The sequence below is a fragment of the Sebastes umbrosus genome, chromosome 10 (assembly GCF_015220745.1).
Source record: "Sebastes umbrosus isolate fSebUmb1 chromosome 10, fSebUmb1.pri, whole genome shotgun sequence".
In the NCBI taxonomy this organism is placed as follows: domain Eukaryota; kingdom Metazoa; phylum Chordata; class Actinopteri; order Perciformes; family Sebastidae; genus Sebastes; species Sebastes umbrosus.
Genome location: NC_051278.1, coordinates 8,456,138 through 8,478,907, shown reverse-complemented (window position 1 = coordinate 8,478,907; position 22,770 = coordinate 8,456,138). Strand labels below are relative to the sequence as shown.

At 40.0% G+C, this 22,770-nt stretch overlaps 1 protein-coding gene across 2 annotated transcripts in view; it reads left to right on the top strand.

Annotated features, from left to right (window-relative positions):
• The first annotated feature begins 833 nt into the window (after positions 1-833).
• The window catches only part of fancl (FA complementation group L), a 35,065-nt gene continuing 13,128 nt past the window's right edge, over positions 834-22,770 (top strand). Inside the window, exons 1-9 of one of the 2 annotated variants that reach the window (XM_037783424.1) lie at positions 834-1,050; positions 2,042-2,100; positions 2,189-2,249; positions 2,779-2,835; positions 3,647-3,744; positions 11,961-12,057; positions 14,622-14,690; positions 21,340-21,490; positions 21,610-21,693. In XM_037783424.1, coding sequence (XP_037639352.1) covers positions 964-1,050; positions 2,042-2,100; positions 2,189-2,249; positions 2,779-2,835; positions 3,647-3,744; positions 11,961-12,057; positions 14,622-14,690; positions 21,340-21,490; positions 21,610-21,693 — 763 coding nt within the window. In that variant the 5' untranslated portion in view covers positions 834-963. The remainder of the gene's footprint in view (positions 1,051-2,041; positions 2,101-2,188; positions 2,250-2,778; positions 2,836-3,646; positions 3,745-11,960; positions 12,058-14,621; positions 14,691-21,339; positions 21,491-21,609; positions 21,694-22,770) is intronic. The other variant, XM_037783425.1, reaches the window with a different exon arrangement.

Sequence of the window (22,770 nt, the reverse complement as noted above, 5' to 3'; positions counted from 1 at the left end):
TGTTTCCATGCTATTTCTTTTTGGTTTGATTTACAGAAGAACTTCTCCAAACAGTTTTGAAAAAGATTTCATAATAACAAAGATTTAACAATCCTAGTTTTTCGGCAGATGAAATTTACATAATTAATTATATTAATGTCTTAAAAGCATAATATTATATCCATAAAATTATATGGCTTAAAAAACTACCCACTTTTTATACTTTTAAAGATACTAATTTTAAAACATATTTTACTACGATTGAAAACTTGGCAAAAAATATTATTATAATTATTATTAAAATAATTTATTATTTTAAATAGATATTATTTAGACATTTAAATTTATTCCAATTGTTTAACAGAACCCGATGTTTATTTATTTATTTCAACTTTTCCTTTCCGTACATTTTATTTGTTGTATGGTTTATTCTATTTTTATGTTATTTTTATACTGTGAACTATATTTACTTATTTTTTTGGTGATGAAAAATATGTACTTTATATAACTACTGTATTGAACTTTCTAAATAAAGTATTGAGGAAAAATAAGCAGAAGAGTAAATGGAGCTTTATTTAGTTCCTAGTGTCTGTCAGCTAATGCAACGTTCAAACGCTCCATGTCAATAACAGTATTCTTACGAAATACTAAATCAGAGAATGCATTGAAGTGCTTTTGGTAATAAAAAATAATGACTAAATGGGCCTTGTAATCACTGCAATTAACAGTTAAACAATTAATATACAACAAGAGAGTGAAACTATTTTACAAGTCACACCAACAAGTGTCTGCATCTGCATTCCGATATGTTGTATAAGTCACTGAAGGCAGCACCGTGACGTCACCGTGTTTTGTTTTCCATGGCGGGCTTAGGAGTCTTCAGCCTCCACGTGTTCACTCTGTGTGTTCGTCTCTAAAACCGCTAAAAACAAGTGATTTCTTGCGATTTAACAGCCTAACTTGAAATATCTTAGACTAGCAGCAATGGAGAGTTCATTGGTAAAAGATAACCCTCTGCTTTTACCTCTCAACAAGGAGAAAACTATCTATGACGGATTCATCACAGTACAGGTAAGTTCATCTAACAGTTGGGTTGCTCTTCCTGGTTTAAAACGATTCACCAAATTACATTAAGAAAAATGTCATTTTAAGGATTTCTCTCTATTGACACATTTACATGCTTGATAGAATATAACTTTATACATGTCATGAATGTATACAAACCGCTGGTAAGTTCGGCATACGTGTAATTATCAGGCACTCTAGAAAACTTAACTTTTAATCAACCTTTAACTTTGTAACGTTGCTACGTTTCGCCCCGCTACGCTAGCTAACTGACGTCAGCGTTGGCTGAACGTAGTTGGGGAAATGATGCGAAGCAACTTTAAAAAGCAATATTTACATAGAATATTGTTTTTTTTCCTATGTATGGTTAAAGCCGAATTGAAGAGTTCATATTGTTGATTCAGATGAGGTGTAATGTTTTGTTATACTGCATATGCACATTTGCAAAATAAGCACAGAAACGTTAAATTGTGAAATTTCTCAATGGAGTTCGGCAGACTGCGTGTTGTTTTTCTTGAGTCAGTTTTAGAGGTTATTAAATGAAGCACTGACTGTGACTCTGCTTAATTTAATTTTTTTTTTTGTAAATATGTTTTATTGATTTTCAAAGATTTTATCCAACACAAATAACAGATACAAAACATGTATAAGTCAAACAAAATAGATATCATTCCTCAGATTTGTTTATAAAGTTAGGTCCAAATTCCCTTCCCCACCCATCCATCCATCCATCCATAGGATCACAGGTTACAGAATACATTTAGGTGCATGAAGGAAAGATATACAATAAACAAAAGACAGGGGGAAATATTTAGGAAAATAACTTATAACAAGAGAAAAATAAAATAAATAAATGAAAAAAATAAAATTAAAATAAGATAAAGAGATAAAAAAGAAGGGCAATATGACATTCATGTTTTCTACCTGCTCAATTTACTTTTAATAATGTTTTGTGCCTGTCATGTAATTTACACATGTCATGCTATGATTCTCACAGGAAAGAGACTTCAGATTGAGAATTCTACTACCACCAGATCGCCAGTTTAAAAGGGCCAGGTATAAATTATCATCTCACTTTCTCTTTACAAGATACCTAACCCAGGCATATTGATGTGTCTAACTATTCATAACTTTGTTCTTGCAGGCTGCACTGCTGTTGGCAGTTAAAACACCTGTTGCATGGTTATGAGCACATAGTGAAGCAGGTAAACTCTACACACACATCCCCAAATTAATCCAACACAGTGTATTTTTGCTGCAAATTTACGTCACAATATGTTTTGCTGTGTTGTGTCTGCCAGCTCTTATTGAGATCAGGTTGATTGTTCTGTGTTTTAATATTTTTTGTCATGTCATTTTGGCTCCTTTGTGTTCTCTGCATCGTGCACGGCGTCGTTCTCGTACTCCCTGTCACCCATCAGGCTTGCCTCACTTCAGAAGCAGAGAAAAATATTTTTCACTGTTTAATTAACATCGCCTGGAAAATGTCCCTATTTGTTATGCTGCCCCTCAGGGTTATTTGGATGAGATTGATATTTCACCCCGGGCTGCAAAGTTCATTATTTTCACAGCCTTTAAGCTATCATTAATTATTAAAGCTGGTGGCAGCCCCCATTAATCACAAACACTGTGTTTGATTTGAATGGCTGGCTAGAGGAAAAAAAAAATAGACACTGTCACTTCATTATCCTCCCATTCAAGGATGTCTCTTCTCTCTTGTTTGACTTCTCACAGAGGCTGCAGCAGTCGACTGATCTTGTCAGTTTCATTCTGGAGCTGAAGACTGTCTTGGTAAGGAGGAGAATGACACAGTGGTTGGCGCGGTCACTTTGACATTGTTGCTTTATGAATAGAAAGTAAATGGGAACCTTCAGGCGCTATCAATAGCCTTGATAATGAGGCACACATGTACATGTATATTTTGTTAGAAGTGTAACAACCTTGCCACAAAACAAAGCCATAACACTTATTGACCCCAATACAGTTTTGCTGTATTTATTTGCTTTTAGTAGAAAGATAATGTTGCAGAGCGGTGATGTTGTGATATGATAGTAATCTGGGTTTAAAGGTCCCATATTGTGCTCATTTTCAGGTTCATACTTGTATTTTATGTTTCTACTAGAACATGTTTACATGCTTTAATGTTAAAAAAAAACAACTTTTTGTTTCTCATACAGTCTGCCTGAATATACCTGTATTTACACTCTGTCTAAAGCGCTCCGTTTTAGTGCATTTCAACGGCATTACGTTGCTAGGCAACAGCTTGGGTCCATGTTTACTTCCTGTCAGCTGATGTCGTTCACATACACTGCAACAGGAAATAAACTGGGACACATTTAGAATGCTTACGTTTAAAAATGTGAAATGGTCTAAATATTGTAGATTTGTGACATCACAAATGGACAAAAATCCTAACGGCTTGTTTCAAAAGCACAGTTTCTGAATACGGGCTGTGGGTATTTCTCTGTGGATTGAGCGTTTTCGATACTTTCACAGTATTTATACAGCACTTAAACCTACTTTATGATATAAAATACATGAAAATCTCACTTTTTACAATATGGGTCCTTTAAAATAAGACGCATTCTCTCTGTCGTTGCAGGAAGTTTGTCTGAAGAACCGGCCTGAGTGCCGCTCCATCCCGCCTCCACAGTATTACTCTCAGCTCATCTCTGAGATGGAGACCCTTGGGTGGGGCAAGTAAGTGACTACGAGGAGCACTAATACAGTATCTGAAACCAGGTTTTAAAGGAGACATGTAGAGGAGCCATCTCTGCATGTCACTCTGACACCACTTTTACCTGTGTTGTTTGAAGATTAGGGTTGTTTTGATTGACGATTGTATCGACAATTGAAGCGATTATTGGCAATTGCTGATGCCCTTGCTGATTTTTGAAATGATTATTCTTTATTTATTTTTTCCATCAGTCGGGCAAAATGTTCTCTGACACATCTAAATCAGTATGCTGTGGTAATCCAATAGTAATCTCCTAAATATTTGTTTTTTTGTTTAGAACTAAAACAGAATATCAATCACGTCTAAAGCAGCCTTCCAGTGCCTTCGCATCAGGGGTGCAGGATCCCCTTGTGGGAACTCTCCTCAGGGCTGGCTGGCCCCCACCGGGTGTGTCGGTGGTGCGCCACGACTGGCTATAGGTTGGCTTGGAAAGGCCCGGGGGTAAAGGTGGCGCTTTACAAAATGTTCTTTCTAAATGCATGACGTTTCCAAAGTCGCTGAATAATCGTGTTAAATACTCGTGATCTAATTATTGACCAAAATAATAGTGAGTATGATTTTTGTTGCCAAAATCAAGCAGCCCTACATGCTGTGCAGGCCGACGCTGGGTATCTGCAACAATAACGATAGGACTATCTGAAAGTTTAATTTTACTCTATTTAGGAGTAAGCACCTGTAACTGTGTCTGTATTTCTCTACATGTTCAGATTGTGACAAAGTGCACCGCTATTGCAACTGCAAATCTTCAGTTTTAGTCTTTAGTTGCCTAAATGGTCCAAGAGCATGCTCATAAATAATGTAGAGTCTGGTTCAGACATGATCTCCCTTTTTTTCCCCCAAACCCTCGGCTGAAACGAGGAATGGGAAGCGGGAGAAAAAAAGAGAGCGAGAGCACATGAGAGAGGGATAGAAGTGAAACTAAAAAGAAACTGAATATCATGCGTTACAGACAACTCGGAACTCGAAAATTTCCAACCTCCTACTAGAAAAAGTACAATGCAACACCACTCAAAGTCGGAGTTCCTACTTGTAAACTCAGGGCAAATCCATCTATTCTGACTTCATGAAGAAGCAATTGTCACACAACAATGGAAGCACACATTGTTAATGGTAACCATGAATTAAACTGTATTTAATTAAAATAATACATCCTATCATGTAGTAAAACTGTTCTGCATGTAATTTAATGTCAAAATATGTCGTCATGTTATTAGTTAGCTGGTTACGGTAAAACCTCTGAAAGTTATCTTCTCTGCACAAAAGTTATTTGGGAAAATGATAGAAAAAAAAAATTAAAAAATGTGGAGGCTTCACTGCTGAAAGTTCAAATGTGTAAATTTGCCAAAGAAACATGAGTTTGTCACGGTCAGCCGTGGTTTTCGTGCACCTGGAATGCCTGGAGGTTGGAAGTTAGAAATTTCAACTAGGAAAATTCGGACCTTCAAGTTGTCGCAGCATTAGTGTTACTTGGTTCCTTATTTCAGTGTGGATACTAAAACTCCACTTGGACTGAAGGATGAAGTGATTAGAATTTGGGGGTCAAAGTTCATTGTGACCTCACAAAACACGTTTTTGGCGATTATTCAATAATTTATACTCTAATTGTGAAAATTTCCCACAAATATCTAATAGGATAAAATGATGAAGTGATGACATTTTAGACAGACATGGATGTAAACTGCAACTTGTGTGGTTGGCGGAGGCGTACAACCGTGACGCGGTAATTTCTTTATTTTCACCAGTTTCATTTCCCAGAGTGCATCATCTGGTTTCCAAGGGGGTGTCGTTAAAGATGAGCTGCAGATCTAACGATGATTGATGGAACCGCTGCTGCAATGCTACAGAATGAATCGTCACTAAATGTAAATAGTTGTTTTAAATTGGCATACAGTGAGCATCAAGTGATCATCAAAAAAGTATTTTCTCTTAATGAACAACATGGTAATGTTCCTAACCCCACTTACACGGTCCCAGGATACTCTGGAAGTAATTTCCCTTGATGGAGCCTGTTTCACAAGGATGATCTAGATATCAACTTTTCCTTTTCTCCGTAGAAGCTACATACTGTAGGGACTAATGTACACCTCAGTTTGTAGGCCAAGAATAGGCAATTGTGAGCAACTCACAAGCCAGAGACGAGGAAAAGTTATTATTGAAACCGTAAGTTATTGATATAGATTCTTTTTAGTTTTCGTGTATTTTCCCCAGAAGTAAGATTAACATACCGTGGTGTGTATATATACGGCTAGAAACCTCTGGTGCTTTAAACCGCTATATGGAGCAGTTCTTGTTTTTTCCCCCCCAGCAGTCTAAACTGATTGGAGCGCCTGCAACAACACAGCTCCACATTAACAAATGGCTCTTAATGACTTCCTTATTTTTAGTTATTGAGTTATAGTTAAATCCAGGTCACATTTAATAACTCTGAGCCCACGTGCGGTGACAGGCCCAGCCAATACCGTCGTCTCCACCCGTCAGGAGAGGAGGAGGAGGAGGAGGAGGGGGGGAGTTAGTGGGAAGATATCTATTCTCCCCCAGCTCGGATTAAGCCTTGACTACTACACTCATTTTCCACTTTCCTATTAATGACCACGGCTACAATTATGATATTAGCAAAATGCAAATGGCTCTAATTGAAGACTCTCAGGTTTTAATAGGAGAAGGGGGGGTGAAGGTATGCTTTATGCTGGAAATGGGACCAACATCATTTTCAGTGTCGTGTTACGGTTAGGAGGCATTATACACAGTGGGCCTCAATCTCCAAAGCACTCGAGATTCGCTTAGCGTCTTAATTGGTATGGGCCGTGCTAATAGCCACCAGGGGTTTTCAGCTGTAATTCTGTCTGCTGATTGGGCCAGGTAAGTGAGTCTTCCCTCTCTCTCTCCTCTCTCTGCACATCTCCATTTCTGCATTTGAGAGTGTGGTCATCTTAATTGGCTTGAGATGGCATACCATGTGTTAATTAATGGAAAATGAGGTCAAGTAGGTCAGCCGCCATCACTCGGTGGCCCCGAAACGTGGCCCCTGGAAGCTCCGGGGCTCATTACGGGCACAGCTGGCACTCCATGTTTCGCAGCCTCTCGGTGTACGTACCAAAGTCTCTTCTTATCACAGTGTTACCACTCTGTCACACTGCGTTGCTGCTCTTCCGAGGCCAGTTATAGCAGCTCTCTGACAGCAGGGCTCTGCTGGGCCAACCGGGCCCGGGGCTGAGGGATTAGACGCTATCATGGATTTTTTATTTTTTTTTTTCATATTTATTTTGTTACGTTATTGGGCCAGCTAATAAATGACTCCTATAATCACAGGATGTAAATGCAATCAAAAATAGTATTGGGATTTATGCAGTTGCGTCCAGTAAGTAATGAGAATGTCCTGGTTAGCACAGTTAGACTGCAAACCAGGCTAATTAATATATAGGTGTCTCTGCTTTATAAGATTAGTGTGTGTGTTTGTGCACTTGGTTTGCACATACATTGTTTGCATACATGTGACTTACGTCGTCCTCTATCGTACCTCGTGTGCGCTTTCATTTTTGCATGTGAATTTCTCACGCAACACACACAAGCATTGCAGTACATATGTGTTGATCTCACCGTTCATTAATCACTTTGTCGACACCACACACAAAAAAGAAAAAACATTCAGAGAAGACATGCGCGCACACACGAGCACATATGTGCGTGGTGTGCACTGTCTGGAAGCAGCTCACTTGGCTGTGGAGTTGCAAATGGGATGCTCTCATCAGTCTTGCCAGCAGGACGTCTGACTGTCACGCTGTTTCCATCATGGCCAAGTAGGGGCGGCGGCTAGTCCCTGCTATCCTGGGTGTGAGACCTCAGAGGAGAGGAGATGGAAATGTGTGTGTTAGTGATACCCGATGAGACTTTCTCACTGCCGATACTGCCGTTTGTTAAAGTTGGTTGATACCGAGCACTGGTCTGACTCGTCTCCTTGATACAGAATGAAATAAATGGTATAACTTAAATTATTTCTGCTTTAAAGGTCCTATATTGTAAAAATATGTGATTTTGAAAAATGTGTGATTTTGATGTCTTTTTTTTTATTATAAAGCAGGTTTAAGTGCTAAATAAATACTGTGACAGTATCGAAACTTTCAATGCATGGAGAAATACACACAGCCCGTATTCAGAAACTGCCTTTGAAACCATGGCCATGTCCAGAAGGGAACTCTCTCTCGGAAGTCTCGCGAGAGTTTTTGCTGATTTCAGATCAGATTTCTCAATTTGCGGGTTACCTTCTAGACACGACCTTTGGTATTCAGGATTTCTGTAATTTTGTGATGTCACAAATATACAATATTTAGGCCATTTCACTGTTTTAAACGTAAACATTTTAAATGTTATTTCTGTTTGCCACCGAGTACGACTGTCCGGGTAAATGAAGGCTCGATTTACGGCACAAAGAAAGTGCGTCGACCATTGCGCAACCAAAATCAGGAAGAAGATAATGCTATTGTTTTCCCCCGGTAGCTATCCCTAGTTGCTAAAGAGCATTAATGTAAGTTCTTTGCAGTTGCTATTCCCCAGTAGCGGAAATAGCGGACGGTGGAACAACCAAAGTAACTGTGGAAAACATGATCATTAAAAGTCGTTAGATGACGGCATGCGCTCATTTACATATTTGTGACATCATTGCGTGGTCATTTGCATAAAGGTTGGGGGTTGTGTCGGTTGCAGCGAGGGAGAGACACCGCACGGAGTGAGCGGAGTGTCTCTTTGTAGTACAACAAGACCAACAGTGTTGCAACTCCTCTCTAGAGAAATAATCTAGGGGATTGTGTTGCATCAATCTCAGGAGAATGTCCCAGTTAAACCTTTATGCAAAACCGATAATGTTTCTGCCTCTTCAGCCAACTGAAGGTGAATACAGATGTTGAGTTTTAGTTATTTTTATGTTGTTACTTGCAAATTTGAAAGCTAAAACCTGATTCGATAAAGTATACAAAAGGATTTAGATCCAACAAGCAGATTGATACTTGATTTGGACTGGATAAAGTGCTATCAAACCCAACTCACAGTATATATATATATATTCATGTAACCTTTCATAGTAATAGCAGTCTGTACATACTGCTAGCCCCCTGCAGGTAGAGAGCAGTGGGTGGTAAAACATTCATTTAATTCCTGGTGGCTTTAAAAAGGTGTTTATAATGTCGAATATCTGACTTTTTAAAACCTGCAAATACCTTGTACTGTGTGTTTGCCTATTAGACCTAACAGACTGGTAACTGCAGCGTGTTTTTACTCCGAGAAACAGATTTTTTCCTTTCGAGAGAACCGACATTCAGTTATTCACGTGTTGTGCAAACCACCAGCACTTCATTTCAACGATTCAACTTCTTATGTATTGATTTGTTCATTTGGATGCTTGTCACTTCCTTCACTTGGGTAGGTCTATTAACCGGTCATGCTTGACAGATTTGTGTATTTATTGCTGTTAGCAGTAATGGGTATTTTACGGGCCTGTGCTCTTTGTAAATATGTACCTGAGGATAACCAGGGTCTTGTTGTATATTCAAGAAGTTCTAAACTGCGGTTAGATTATTTCAGCATGATAGGTGGCACTAATATCGGTTTTGGTGTGTGATGTGTGTTACAAGAAGCAGATATGGCAATGTGTTAGGGAGATCTCAATATGCAGATGGTTTTAGAGATAGAGAGATGGGAGGGGGCGGCGAAATTGAGTAAGCGTGGGAGCAGAGATGTATCAGGTCAGCATGCAAGAAAGGGACAAAGAGTCGAATTGGGGTGATCATGATATTGTGTGTGTAGATGTTGGCGTGCATATGACACTTCAGCACCGTTGCCCTTCGCCGGCGTTTGATTGCCAAGTGTGTGAGCGAGCGGACACTTTAATGAATCGGGCACATTGGAAACCGTCTCCCATCATTCCATCACTTCCCTAAGTGTGTGTGTCATTCCCGAGCACAGTGCTCACATCACTCCTCTCTAACACTCTCCATAAATCCTCCGCAGATATACAGCCACGTCAGCCTCGGCACAGAGCGTTCATCGTAATGTACTGTAAATCTGGAGGAGGACTGTCCAAAATCCTTTGTCTCGGATCAGTCTTTTTGTCTTCAGGTTCTCGGTAGACTAGCGAAGGACTTGAGAGAGGGGGAGGATCGGACTCCTTCATAGTGCAGCAGTAAATCTGACGGCGGTGTTGGTGCGCGCTCTGGGCCAGATCGGTGTTTTGTCCTCAGCCTCAATAGGTTGTAATTAGCTCAGGAAGGAAAGGGTCTGATTTACAGGTTGACTCACAGGCTTGAAAATGTGAAGCCACTTTAAGGTCACAGAAAGATGCATCATTTTACAAGAGCTTGAATCCGCCCCCTGGAACTGCTAAAGTTGTGATAGTGGTGTTACACTTTTACTCAAATAAGGAAAGAGTGAGGTTGGCTGACGTTTGTTCACGTCTGTTGTTCAATCATGTGGCCTGTCGAAGTGTCTTTAAGCAAACTCCAAACCCTACTTCCACCCAGCCTGGACAAAACCACTGAAACATTAATACGTTCATCTGATATTAAGAAGTGTTCTCCTTATCTCGCTTCTGATTGGAGTTGATATGCAAATTATGTGGATAGAGCTGGTGGACTTATTAACAAACATTGTGTGTCTCAGGAAGCAATGGAGGATACTCTGCAAGGTCAGGGTCACAGGAGACTAAGCTACTTTTCAGTTCGCTAACTAAACTAAACTACTGCGCCAGTCTGTTAGTCACGTGACTGTAGGGTTTTGTATCTTTTATTTTTTTTTCATTTCCGGGCGAAAACAATATTTTTAAAGAGAACATGTTGTGCTTTTTCCCCTTTCCTTCAGTGTGCTATTTCTTTGTGCATGTAAAAGGGAGTTATTCTCTACCGCAGAAACACTGCTTCTTAACTGCCTGAAACGCCTTGCTTGAAGTCCTACCTTTTTTTCTGTAACGCGGTGATGTCACCATGTAACACATTTGCATAACGGCTAGTTTGGTACGCCCTCAAACAGAGCTAGTTAGAGCGGAGCTGGATCCGAAAAGTTAGGTTCTGTTCACCAATTACTGCTGAAGCACAGCCAGTATGAGAAAAATAAAACGTTTTTTTAACATTAAAACATGTAAACATGTTCTTGTTGAAGCCTAAAATTCAAGTATGCACCTGAAAATAAGCATAATAGGACTTCTTTAAAGCAGCCCGGTGCCTTAACAGCGACTGAACCGAGAAAAAAAAGCAAAAGAAATGACGACATTATAGAGCGGCTTTTATATTGCTAAGGCGAATTTGAAATTGAACAAGATATTAACTGTTAACACAACAGTTTAAAGTTAACTTAAATTTGTGACTATAATTACATACAAAACACTTAACAAATTCACATAATAAATAAAACCTAACACAACTACAGTAATCACTTAGAGTACTAATAACAATTAAATACATTTTGAGTTGGTGTTCTTGGTACTCCAGCTTCAAACTTCAGCAATCCTTTTGCAGAAATATTATCATATTTGCTTTCTTCGGCAAAATACGACACCTCTCCTGACTAATTGCATGTCCTGCACAGGAAGAAAAACCCTCTCAAATGGTGTGTACAGGCCTCATTACAGTTATTATTTGCATGAATCTATGTGGATTAGTGTGAAATTGCAGCCTTACTGTATTGCATCGTGAAATATGTACTCACTCCAGTTATTTTGTATCAGTCAGCTGATGCGTTGAAGAGCCCTCAGATTAGTGACTACTGTGCAATTAACAGTGTGTACATACAGTCAGTATGTTTGCTTCCAGTTTTATTAGAAAGCATAAAATCCCGGGTGTTCTGTGGTGACTCAGGATGAAAATAATGTTCCCAGCATCAGCATGATTGGTTTTGTTATATTCCTCCATTAGAGCATTAAAAAGGCACTTGCTGGAGGAAAAAGCAAATTAGAATTTATAGAAGCAGAGCCCGTAGTTATGTCGTGCTTGTTTTGGGGGCGTGAATGTGGAGCTGTGGCCTGATGTAATGTCACCGTGTTGGTACCCTGTGTGATAAATCTAAAGGCAGAGTTGATGTCTCAATATTGCTCTCTGCCGCTGTGATTAATGATGGATGATGGCCGCTGTCACTTTACAGTGTTGCGTACCCTTCTCTGTGAATGCACGTTTGATTTATTGTGTGTTTGTATCTTCAGGCTGCTCTTCATCGACACCGAGTTCCGAACGTTGAGACTGAAGGCGGAGGGCTCCTCTGGAAGGCAGCACGTTCTCACTATTAAACTCAAGTCTAAGGTAAGACACACACTCTCCTGCACGCACAGAAACACACACACACACAGTTTACTGTAAAGGACTGGATAATTTTTCACACTGAAAATTATTCATCATCAAATGGAATACTCTCTACAGCTTAATGTTGACCTACAGCCAATCCAAATCCAAACCGGCCGACTTCACCAAGCGCATATGGGATGTTCAATTTGCTGATAGCAAATCAGTGATTTACATCTGCGCCCCTAAATCTAGGTCAAACTGGAGAGGGTGCGGAGAGACATGATAACCCGCTGTGACTGAGATGTAGCACAGATAAAACATCTCCACATAGACCTCAGCATGATGGAAAACCTTCCTCTATGCATAGAGAAAACCAATACACCCACACTCATCTGCATAGCTGCTGTCTCTGCTCGCTGCTGTTGAGAGAAGTACACAAAACCTTTACCTGCTGTAGGTAAAAGTAAATGTAGTCTGGGGGGAAATAGCAGTGTAATACAGAGCGTTTGAAATATTTGCATGTTACAGATCCCCAAATTGTCAGATAAGAGGTGACAAAGTGTGTTGAATGATATTTTGTCCTGGAAAAACGTAATGGTTTTGGTAGTCAGAGTGTACTAGAATAGACTTTTGCATTCTCAAAATCCCTGTGAGTCCTAGGGCCTCATTGTAAGAACCACTACTCTAGTAAAAGTATGTTTATACAAATTTCAGCACAGTCAGACATTATTACCTTGTGTTAATTCCAGATAATTACAACTTGGATCAAATTTCATCAGTTCTATCTAAGGATGGGGAAAAAAATCAATACAGCATAGTATTGCAATATTTTGCGTGGCAATGTTGTATAGATACACGGGCGTCAAGTAGCGAGCTTTCATGATAGAGTGCTCCAGGGATGACGCATTTTTGCAGGCCAATCAGGAAGTTAGCATCGCCCTGGTTCCCTCGACAAAAAACCAACGGGATTTTTCCATCGGGTTTTGGATTATTGCAGAAAATAAACTCTGTGGCGAACAGACGTTTATGATACTTGTGCGTTTTGTTCAGAAAGATAATCTTCACAAATGAACACCACTTTTATGAGTTTTGAAGTGTGAATGCAATCGGCAGAAGTAGAAAGCTAACGTTAGGCTATCACGGTTGCATGAGCGAGGGTAAACACAACGAGGCTGTAAAGGCGGACGAGCTTGTGTGATGACGTTTAGTAGTCTCATTTAGCCACTTGTCAACAAACGCCTTTTTAAAGACACACAAAGGCTTAAAAATTCACGAGTGGGATATTTATTGATGTATTTTATATCGCAGAGCAAAACGTTAAAGTCTCTTCAGCTTGTTTTAACCACAGACCTTATTTCAGGCATCTAAATAGAAACCCATTCAAAAAAAAACATTGATTTCCAGACGAGGGAACTGAAAGTGCTAAAATGCTGACTCATTTCTGGGTTTTATGACTCATTCCAGTAGCACTAGCCTTACTATTACCTCTTTTTTAATTTTATTACCTTTTAAAAATCTGACAGCGGACCCCGGACACTTTTCTGTCTTACAGAGGTTGTAGCGGGCTCAGTCTTGCAGCTAGAGTGAAACTGAATGAAATGAAAAATATGTAACTAGAAAACCTAAGGAATTGATTTGTTCCAACCATGTCATGTTAGGCTGTCAGTAAGAACGCTAAATAACGCTACAAACTTCCGCTAAATTTTGTCAAGGAAAAACTGGCATGGCCATTTTCAAAGGGTCCCTTGACCTCTGATCTTGAGGTCAGATATGTGAATGAAAACTCTGAGACTGTACCTTATTAGATAAGATATGAGTTTCCCTGCAACAAACAAAAGCACATGAAAACGTCATTGGACCTTCCCAATTCTTTTTCCTAGTAGCTGGCAGTAGTGTTTGTGTCTCACAGTGGGGCTGCGTATTCTAGGCATGGTGAGGTGGTGCTTAGCTAAGCCCAGATGACATCCACCGGGGACTAGGGAGGGTGGTGGGGACCCCACTCTGTGTCCACCTGCCCACCTGGCCCTCCTCACCCCTCTGGCACCGCGAGCTTGGAGTTCGTCCCTGCCTTCCAGCTGCTTCCACCAGATCCAGCGCCAGGTCATCCCTCACTGGGCACAGCTAGGGAGGAGGCAGCACTGGCATGGACACATAGAGGCTTGGATGGCAGGGAGAGGAGAGAGAGAGAGGAAGAGCGGAGAGGGAAAGGACAGAAAGTAGCTTGATGTTGAAGGTGAACAGAGAGAGGAAATCTGGCTCATATGTACGGACCAAAGCTCCTTATTAAGGGCTTAAGGAGGTTTTGGCAACATATTAAAGATGACCAGCACTAATGCCAGGGTTTACTGTAAGTTCTCTATTATTCAGGTAATAAGCACGAAGCAATAAAGGCAGGTTGCTAATAAAGGCCAGGCATAAAACAATAAGGAGCGGTGGAATTACCTGTATTATAATGGCCCTTGATTTCAGACAGAGGCAAACAGAAGCAGCCTCTCATTCCCAGCCGGGGACTTTCATGTTAGATACTTTTAAAGGATGTCTTAATTTAAGCTACATAACAGTCTTATCTTCTACACCCACAGCACCCTGCAGAGGCTCCTGAATGCTCAGCTGACCTGCCAGTCCCTCTGGCCATAACCTGGACACCACAGGTATGTACACAGATACAGTATATCTACCAAAACTAATTATCCATTTCTAAATTAAGGAGACACCCCAGGCAAAAACATTGTGTTTCATGCACTGGACAATTGGGGCTATTTTGCCTCCATAACACGTCTTCCTTCAAACTAGTGGTAAGAAAACATCCAAACACATTTATTTATTTATTTTACTACACTTTATTTATGTCCGTAGATTTCTCCTAAATTCACCAAGAGTTAGCATTAGATAATGTCTCATTTTCATATTTAAACATACATTTTCAGAAAACTTAATAATGATAATACAACAAAATAATTGTCTTAATGTAAGTAATCAACTGGGTAAGTTTCATGGTGATATTTATTAGTTTAAATCTTTACCCTATTCACCTGTAGTGTCTCCCCTTAAATTTTTTGGTTGATGTTTGAAATGCTGATTAGAAACAAAGAAGTGCTTTGGGTTCATACAAGACTCAGTTTATAGATACAATCTCAAAAGATCTCTGTTTTGTTCTCTTTTGTTGCACCTATGGCGATAAGCGGTAATTGTGTTGCCACAGAAACCCAGATCATAATACTGCAAATGTAAGGGCTTCCATCAGTGGGTGGGCCATAGACTCAATTACCATTGTGTTACCTCATTCAACGATAGATCATCAAATCTTCAAGATTATTACTTTAAAGTTTGACAAAATGGTCAGCGATCTTGTAAAGGCCATGCTACTGTATTTTGTTTTAATTATTTCATGCAGCTTGTGAATTTATGCATTCTATGATCATCTTCTCAGCATTTCAGGCTAGGTCCATTGTGATTAAATCCCTAAAAAGGCTACACATTAATGCACTAAAAAATGCATCTGTTGCAAAAAAGCTCCCGAAAATGTTGTACATTATATGGAGCTTATAACAACTTTGGGTTATGTAATAGAGATACTGCTGTGGTCAAGTTCTGATGCAACGATCATGTAAGCAGGTTGAATCACTCTCTGTGTGAGTGCTGTTAAGAAAACAACCTCTGTTCAGGAGCTCGATCATATCATCTTCGTCATTGAATTGTAGATGTTCTATCTGAGTACATGAAGGACTTTGCTTAAAAGCTGAGGTTCAAAGTTTATGCTTGACGTCAGAAACGGCAGTAAATATGAATGCTATTTCCTTCCTTCCTTTTAGAACAATCTGGTAAATAGCAAATTATGATGAAACTGGTTATAGTGCTCTCCACAATAATGGTAAAATCAGGATACTCTACTAAATTGCTGTATTATTTATGCACTAACCCTCAGAATCACATCTAGTTTCATGATGGCAGATGTTAGTGTTTTTTCAGCCCTGAATAGTGTCTGCAGCTTTTCCTCTCAGGCTGCATAAAGGGTTGGAGGGCTGCATTCATACCTGGAACGAAGTGTAAACAACAGACCCACCGTGCGTTTTGGATTTATAGTTCAGCATCAGATTTTACTCTATCACCTCAACATCAGACAGATGTGTTGTACTGTATGTCATCAGAACTTATAGTGCTTTCATTATATTTCCCACAGTAAGTGTGTTTTCATTCTTACATTCACTTTGTGATGTGAAGTAATGGTGCGCTAGGTTTGTAGTACTTGTAGAAGTAGAGTTACAACCAGGTAACTTGTGTTTATGTTCTTTTATTAACTATGATAGAGAGCGGCAGCTGTGAACGCGTGAAGATTATTAGATGGCAGTGTTATTTTGACTGGCTCTCAGATATTCAGCAGTTTGGTTGAATTTTGCGTAAGTGATGGCTTTAAATTTAGATTGAATGGTAATAGAGGTGAAATGCTGCCCCTTATGTGTTTGGAGCATGTGGCCAGAGAGGTTCTCTATTCGATATCCAGCGCATTTATATAGCAGCAAATAACTATTAAGATATAGTGGGGTAATGTCCACCTGAGTATGAAGTCGCTCTCCCTCTGTGTGTGCTGTAATCTGAGCTTCTCTGTGCTTTGTTTACATGGCCGGGCTGGCCGTGCGTGCCTTTTAGTGCCCTATTGGTTAACTCACGGCCGCCGCTCTGCACTGCTCTCATACAGACGGATACAGATGAGAACGCCGTCCCGACCCACGGCATCATCGCCCCAAGATTAACACTGTTAGCTCTGTCAGTACTGTTGCCATTGTTTGCGCTGTTAGAACAGTTAGCTGCAAGCCGCCAGCTCAGCTGTCGCCATGTTGAGAGCCGTGCGGAGACAATAAATATGCTCTGAATTTCGAATTTAGCACCTTTAAGGCCTCAATAACTGCCACCAATAAGAGGGTAGCCATGTAGCCTGAGAGGTGAAACTTAGGGCATAAGAAATCCACAATGCACTTGTTGCTGCTGTTGAAGTTTTATTGCTTTAAAGAACAAAGTATGCTTACTCAGATTAGCGAACCAACACCTTTAACCGACTCCTCTCTTCTCTCGTTTGGATTTTGGCAGCTGTATAGTCAGAGGGCATCGAAGGGTTTAGAGAGCTTTTAGTGAGAGAATTAAACTGAAACTGTAAAAGTGGGAGGCAGGGCAAAAAAAAACAAGACCTCCATCCTCAGTATAAATTATGCCCCTGCACCAGTGACATAAACCATAACTGTAATCTACTTCCTTCATGATTTATTTTTCAATAATCACACAACCTGTCCTTAATTATCCTTTATGTATTGTAGGTTTCATGCCAGTAAATAACAACGCCAGATTCAATCATCATCACGTACCGCATTTGTAAAAGGTCATGCTGGGTAGATTTCTAATAGACATTTCAAGGCCACACATATCCGCAGCTGCCATGTCATGAGATTATTACATTACACCCAAGTCTGTCACGTTATTTATTTGTCAAATATATTTCCTTTTTTTGCTAAAACCTCAGAGCCGCAAATGTGGAGAGGGTTGATGTTCCCATTTAATGTTTTGTAATGTGACGTTTTGAGGCTCAAACTGTGATTAAGGGTTTACACAAACACACTTGACTCATCCTGTGCTACCGATTGCATAATTTGACAAAACACTTCTCCACCTGCTGTATTAAGACATTTTTTCCCTTCAGCCCCTCAAATTGAGTCCACTATAATTGGCGTAAAACTGTTTTGATGTAAAACCAGCTGTGGGGCTCTTTGTATCTCTTTGCTTCCTCGTTATTGTTGTTTGCCATCTTGCTTCTTTCACTCTGCCTCTGCCTTTCATCTCTGTCACTGCCTCGGAGTCTGTGTGTCACTAACTCACACACACACACACACATTTGAGTTTTTTTACAGTCACACCAACATTCGCTTTGTCCATCATAAAAAAGTACTGCTAGCATTGCACTGGACCGCTCCTCCTAGTGTTTCAAATCTATAACAGAAGGCTGCTGTCAGTGTGTGTGTTGAGTGACGGTGTAGGCAAAAATCAGAGAGAGGAGAGAACAGTGAGAAAGAGAATTTGAGCAGAGAGATGCTAATGTGTGTGTGTGTGTGTCGTTGAGCTGATACATGGCAGGCGTACAGTGAGGACCAGCTTAGAACAGCGCTACCGTATGGAGCCTGTCTGCCTGCTGGGCCGTTGATGGATCTCTCCCACACTGCAACATGAAGTGTGTGTGTGTGTGTGTATACATGTGTGTATGTGCTTGCATCTGTGCCAAGTGTGTTTTTTTGTCTGATGTGTGAAGGATGTGTGCGTGTGCGTGTGCGTGCGTGCGTGTGTGTGTGTGTGTGTGGCGGGGGGGAAGGGCCTGTCTGTCGGCAGTCCTGACATGTTCATTTGAATGAGTAATTATTGCCTGCTCTGTTGCAGGGCCAAGACATGCCACTCTGTGCATTTGTGTGGAACTAGAATGGGAAGAGAAATAAACCTCTGTCTGTGTGTGTGAGTGTGTGTCTTGTGTCTTGTGCTAGCAGACTACACAAAGGTGATTTTTAACAACTAAAAACTGCATGAATTAAGGAATGGAGGAGGTTTCGGTGTGAATAAAAAGGTGTGTGGACATCAGAGCCACTGTTGAACGCCTGTATGTGTGTTTGTGTATGTTGTCTTGTATCTAATATACATAGTTACGTAAATTCGACCAATAAGTGGTTTTGAAAGTCATGGCTGGTACTTAAAGGGATAGTGCAGATTTTTTTTTAAGTGGGGTTGTATGAGGTACTTATCCATAGTCAGTGTGTTACTTACAGTTTGGAGAAGCAGACAGGGGTATCAGCACAGAAGCAAAGCAATGAACTGCTGTGGACGGGGGGGGCAGCAGCCAAATGTATTTGAGGCACCAAAAAAAAGGCTCACCTAAAAAAAAAGTCAGTTTTAGGGCTGACCCAAATGCGTCGAAGCTTTGAGGCTTCGATCGTTGCCATGGTAATCGAACTCCAAATCAATATTCAAATGCTTCGTTTTGAATTTTTTAATATATAAGTATGTTATAATAAGTGTACACTTATTCACACAATACATAAGTGTACACAACTTTGGAGATCAAACCTTTTAAAAGTTCTCCTTTTTATCTATTAGTCAAACTAAGAGTGAGATAATAAGATAAAGTAAAATATAAATATATATGTAAGGGATAATGTAAAGCGAGCCGGTCATTATTGTGAAAGAAACCCCGATAGGGTGATGCTGCACCCCAACGAGAAGCGGAGGGGTCTCTCATGTGTCATGACCACCTGCTAGCTGTACATTATCCCGCTTATTACACGGCTACTTACTTAAGAAATCAATAATTTGACACAACAACGGTCCGCCAGAGTCCGACATCAGAACTGCGCCCATAGCAACGGTCTGTTATACATAGCAACGGTTTGCTATAAAGAAATAACAAGCGTGATTAACCAATCAGAATCAAGTATTCAACACAGCCGTGTAATAAAAACATGTAACACTAAATCCCAACCCATCCAAGTGGTGGCTTATACACACAGTCAGTCACAATCACACCCTCTTATTTTGACATATGACACTGGCATTATGACGATGTAGCTCCCAAATATGCATCTTTTTAAAACAGGCTCTTCCTTGAAGAGATAAACAACATCATATCCAGTCAAACGTACTGTTGATTTTTCCCATGTAAATTAATCACACAGCGAAACATATAGGGACTATTGAATATGTAGATTTCTTCAAATACTAGTATAGACTATGTCAAATACTGATCATGATAATTTCAGCAGCCCCGTTTGTTCTCTGACCTGGGATCTGTTCATCAAGACGAACAGGAACAGACTTTTCTATACTGTAGCTCCATGGTGCATTCAATGACATACAGTAAACGCTAATTAATGATCACTTTACCTGATTGTGTTTTGTACTTAGCTCATGTCTTGCATGGAAAATTCAGTAATGTTGGCATACTAACACTAATGCCAGATTAGGAGTAGTCGTGTGATTTAAAAACATGTACAATAACGAATGAATAATTCTTAATTCCTTTCCATGTAAAGAGGAGTGAATTCTTTCAGCCTGCCAGCTTTTAAGAGCTAAATTGAGGTCGGTCAGAGATAGCATAAATAGATAAAGAGGACTGATTGAAATGGCCAAGGAGCAAATCTCAGCTCAGATTCAGTGTCTTTCATAGTTTCTTACAGCCTTCCGCTCTCACTCATGTTCTTCTCACAGATATGGCAGGAATTCAATTACCAACTCTTCTTCCTTTTTTCTTTTTTTTCTTTCTGAACTGGGCCTCGCGTAGTTATCCTGAGCTGTAACCGTAATCATGGCACTGGCATTAATTGGGCTGTAATTGCTGAGGCTCTCAGCACCTGGACGATGCTTAATTGTGTGCACTGTGCTGGCACAATGACCCATAATTTTTGGTTCATTTTTTCCTCTAATTTTTTTCCCTCTCATTCCATCTGTATTGGTCTCCGACACCTCTATCAGCCTCCCTTTCTCTTCTCTCTCTCTGTGTGTGTGTGTGTGTGTGTGTGTGTGTGTGTGTGTGTGTGTGTGTGTGTGTGTGTGTGTGTGTGTGACCATGTGTGTGCGCCTTAAGTTGTTACAGTTTATAACCAACTGGTCAATTGCTATCTGCACTTTTAGTTCACTCCAGTTGCTTTATCAAAACCAAAGATGTTCAGCTCCTCTGTGTGGTTTTTCTATGTAATCATGGATCAAGGATTCTTTGCCCTTCTGTCACTAATCACACTTTACTGTTTCTTTCTGTATTTCAGTTAGCTTAATTTAACCCTTCATTGGAGTGCTGCAAGAAGTTACCTTTACCATTAACCTTTTGGCTCAATTTCGGCAATGCAGATCAGATTTTACTGCGCATGTGTTTTACCCCAAGATATGACGCGTTGATGACGCGTGACATCTCCTCTCGTCACCCTCCTTGATGGCCCTCAGGCTACAGCTCCGTACTTTAATAACAAACATGAAATTGAAATAATTTCTCTCAGAAAAAAAGTAAAAACTGTATTTCCCAAAATGTTGAAATATTTCTTTAAAGTCAAGGTTAAGTAACCGCCGCAAAACATGTTCATAAGACATTAAATACACACCTTTATCTTTAATTGTATTGGACTGCTACTATGACAGAAATTACATTTGCAGATTGGATACAGTTTTGTTGAGTAACAATGACGAAGAGTTTGTTTATAACTGAAGCTTCGCTGCTGCTGGAGCACCGCGGCGTTCTTTAGTATTGTGAGTGACCGCTATGCTTGTTCTGATCTGTTTTTTTAGACTACTCTGGACCAGCTCCACAGCCAGTTCCTGCTGGTTCTGGAGTCCCTGACTGAGTTCTGGGATGTCTTGGACGAGATCGACAGTAAGACCTGGATTCTGGAGCCGGAAAAACCCAGCCGGTCCGACACCATGAGACGGATCGCCATCGGTACTGTTATGAAGGAATATCTCAGCACAGTCAAAGACGAGTCAGTCAGACAGTCACACATACGGAAACACTAATCAATCCTTATGATAAAAAGAAAAAGCTCTCCCATCTGTGTGCAGGAAACAACGTATCCATCAAAGTGGAGGTGGATCCCAGACACCCTAAGATGCTGCCAGAGTGCTGCCTGCTGGGAGCCGAGCATGGTGGGTAGGACCCCAGAGACATGGCAACACTTGAAAGTGTGTTTTCAGGCAGTGCAAGAGCAGAAGAAGTGTATCTGCACTATTACACACCCAAAACTGACACACTGTATTATAGCATGTGAAATCCTCCTCCTCATTAGAATACAGTTATCAGCCCATGAGGTTTGGGAATAAATTGTTTCTTAATGTGACACACTGAGATGACAGTCACCAAAGTCACCAATGAAACATTGACTTAACTGACAAACTGACGTAGTAAGCAAGTGAACAGTAACACCAGAAAGTGGTTTATCCAATAGCTCGCACTTAAAAAGCTCTGTAACGCACAGTAGTAACTACTTAGGTAGTGTGTCATGCAACACACCTAATATGACATTGAGTCCCTCAATCAAAAACATTTATATTAACCTAGCACAAGACACATTAAAATTAAGTTGTTTTTTGTGCTTTTCAGAAGTCTAAGGCCTAAATTTCCATCTTATTAACACTGAAAATTCAATTTAATTTAATTTATGGAGAACTGAGACTGAGATCACGCTGCGTTTACATCTTTAATCACAAAACAAATAATGAAATAAACAAACCAAACATCTGTTCTTGTCTCAGGGATACTGTCCTTTGCTGCCTTAGCTTTGATTAATCTTTAATTGTTACATTTTTAGTAATTAGGAATAAGAATGTAAATAAAAGAAATGCATGAAGTGATGTTAATATATACTGCAGATCTTCCTCTCAGGCTGCGTACAGCCTCAACAAAGTGAGGGCAGCATCTATGTGGCCTGAGAGGCGAAACCAGCACAAAGCTTCATAATACTGTTTGGAACACATGCTAATAATTGAAGATGATTCAGGTGAACATTTCTTCATCTGAATTTTATCAGAGGACAGTGTTTAGTGAGATTTTAGTGAGAAAATCAAACTGAAGCTATACAAGTGGAGGGACAAAATTGGGATTTGAAAAGTGGAGGGGGCATGTTTGTCCCTTCCCTCAGTGTAAATTATGTTGTTATTGGTAAACAGCGTAAATCAACATGTTTAAGTTCACCAAAATTGAACTCAAATCTTCAATTGAAAGCA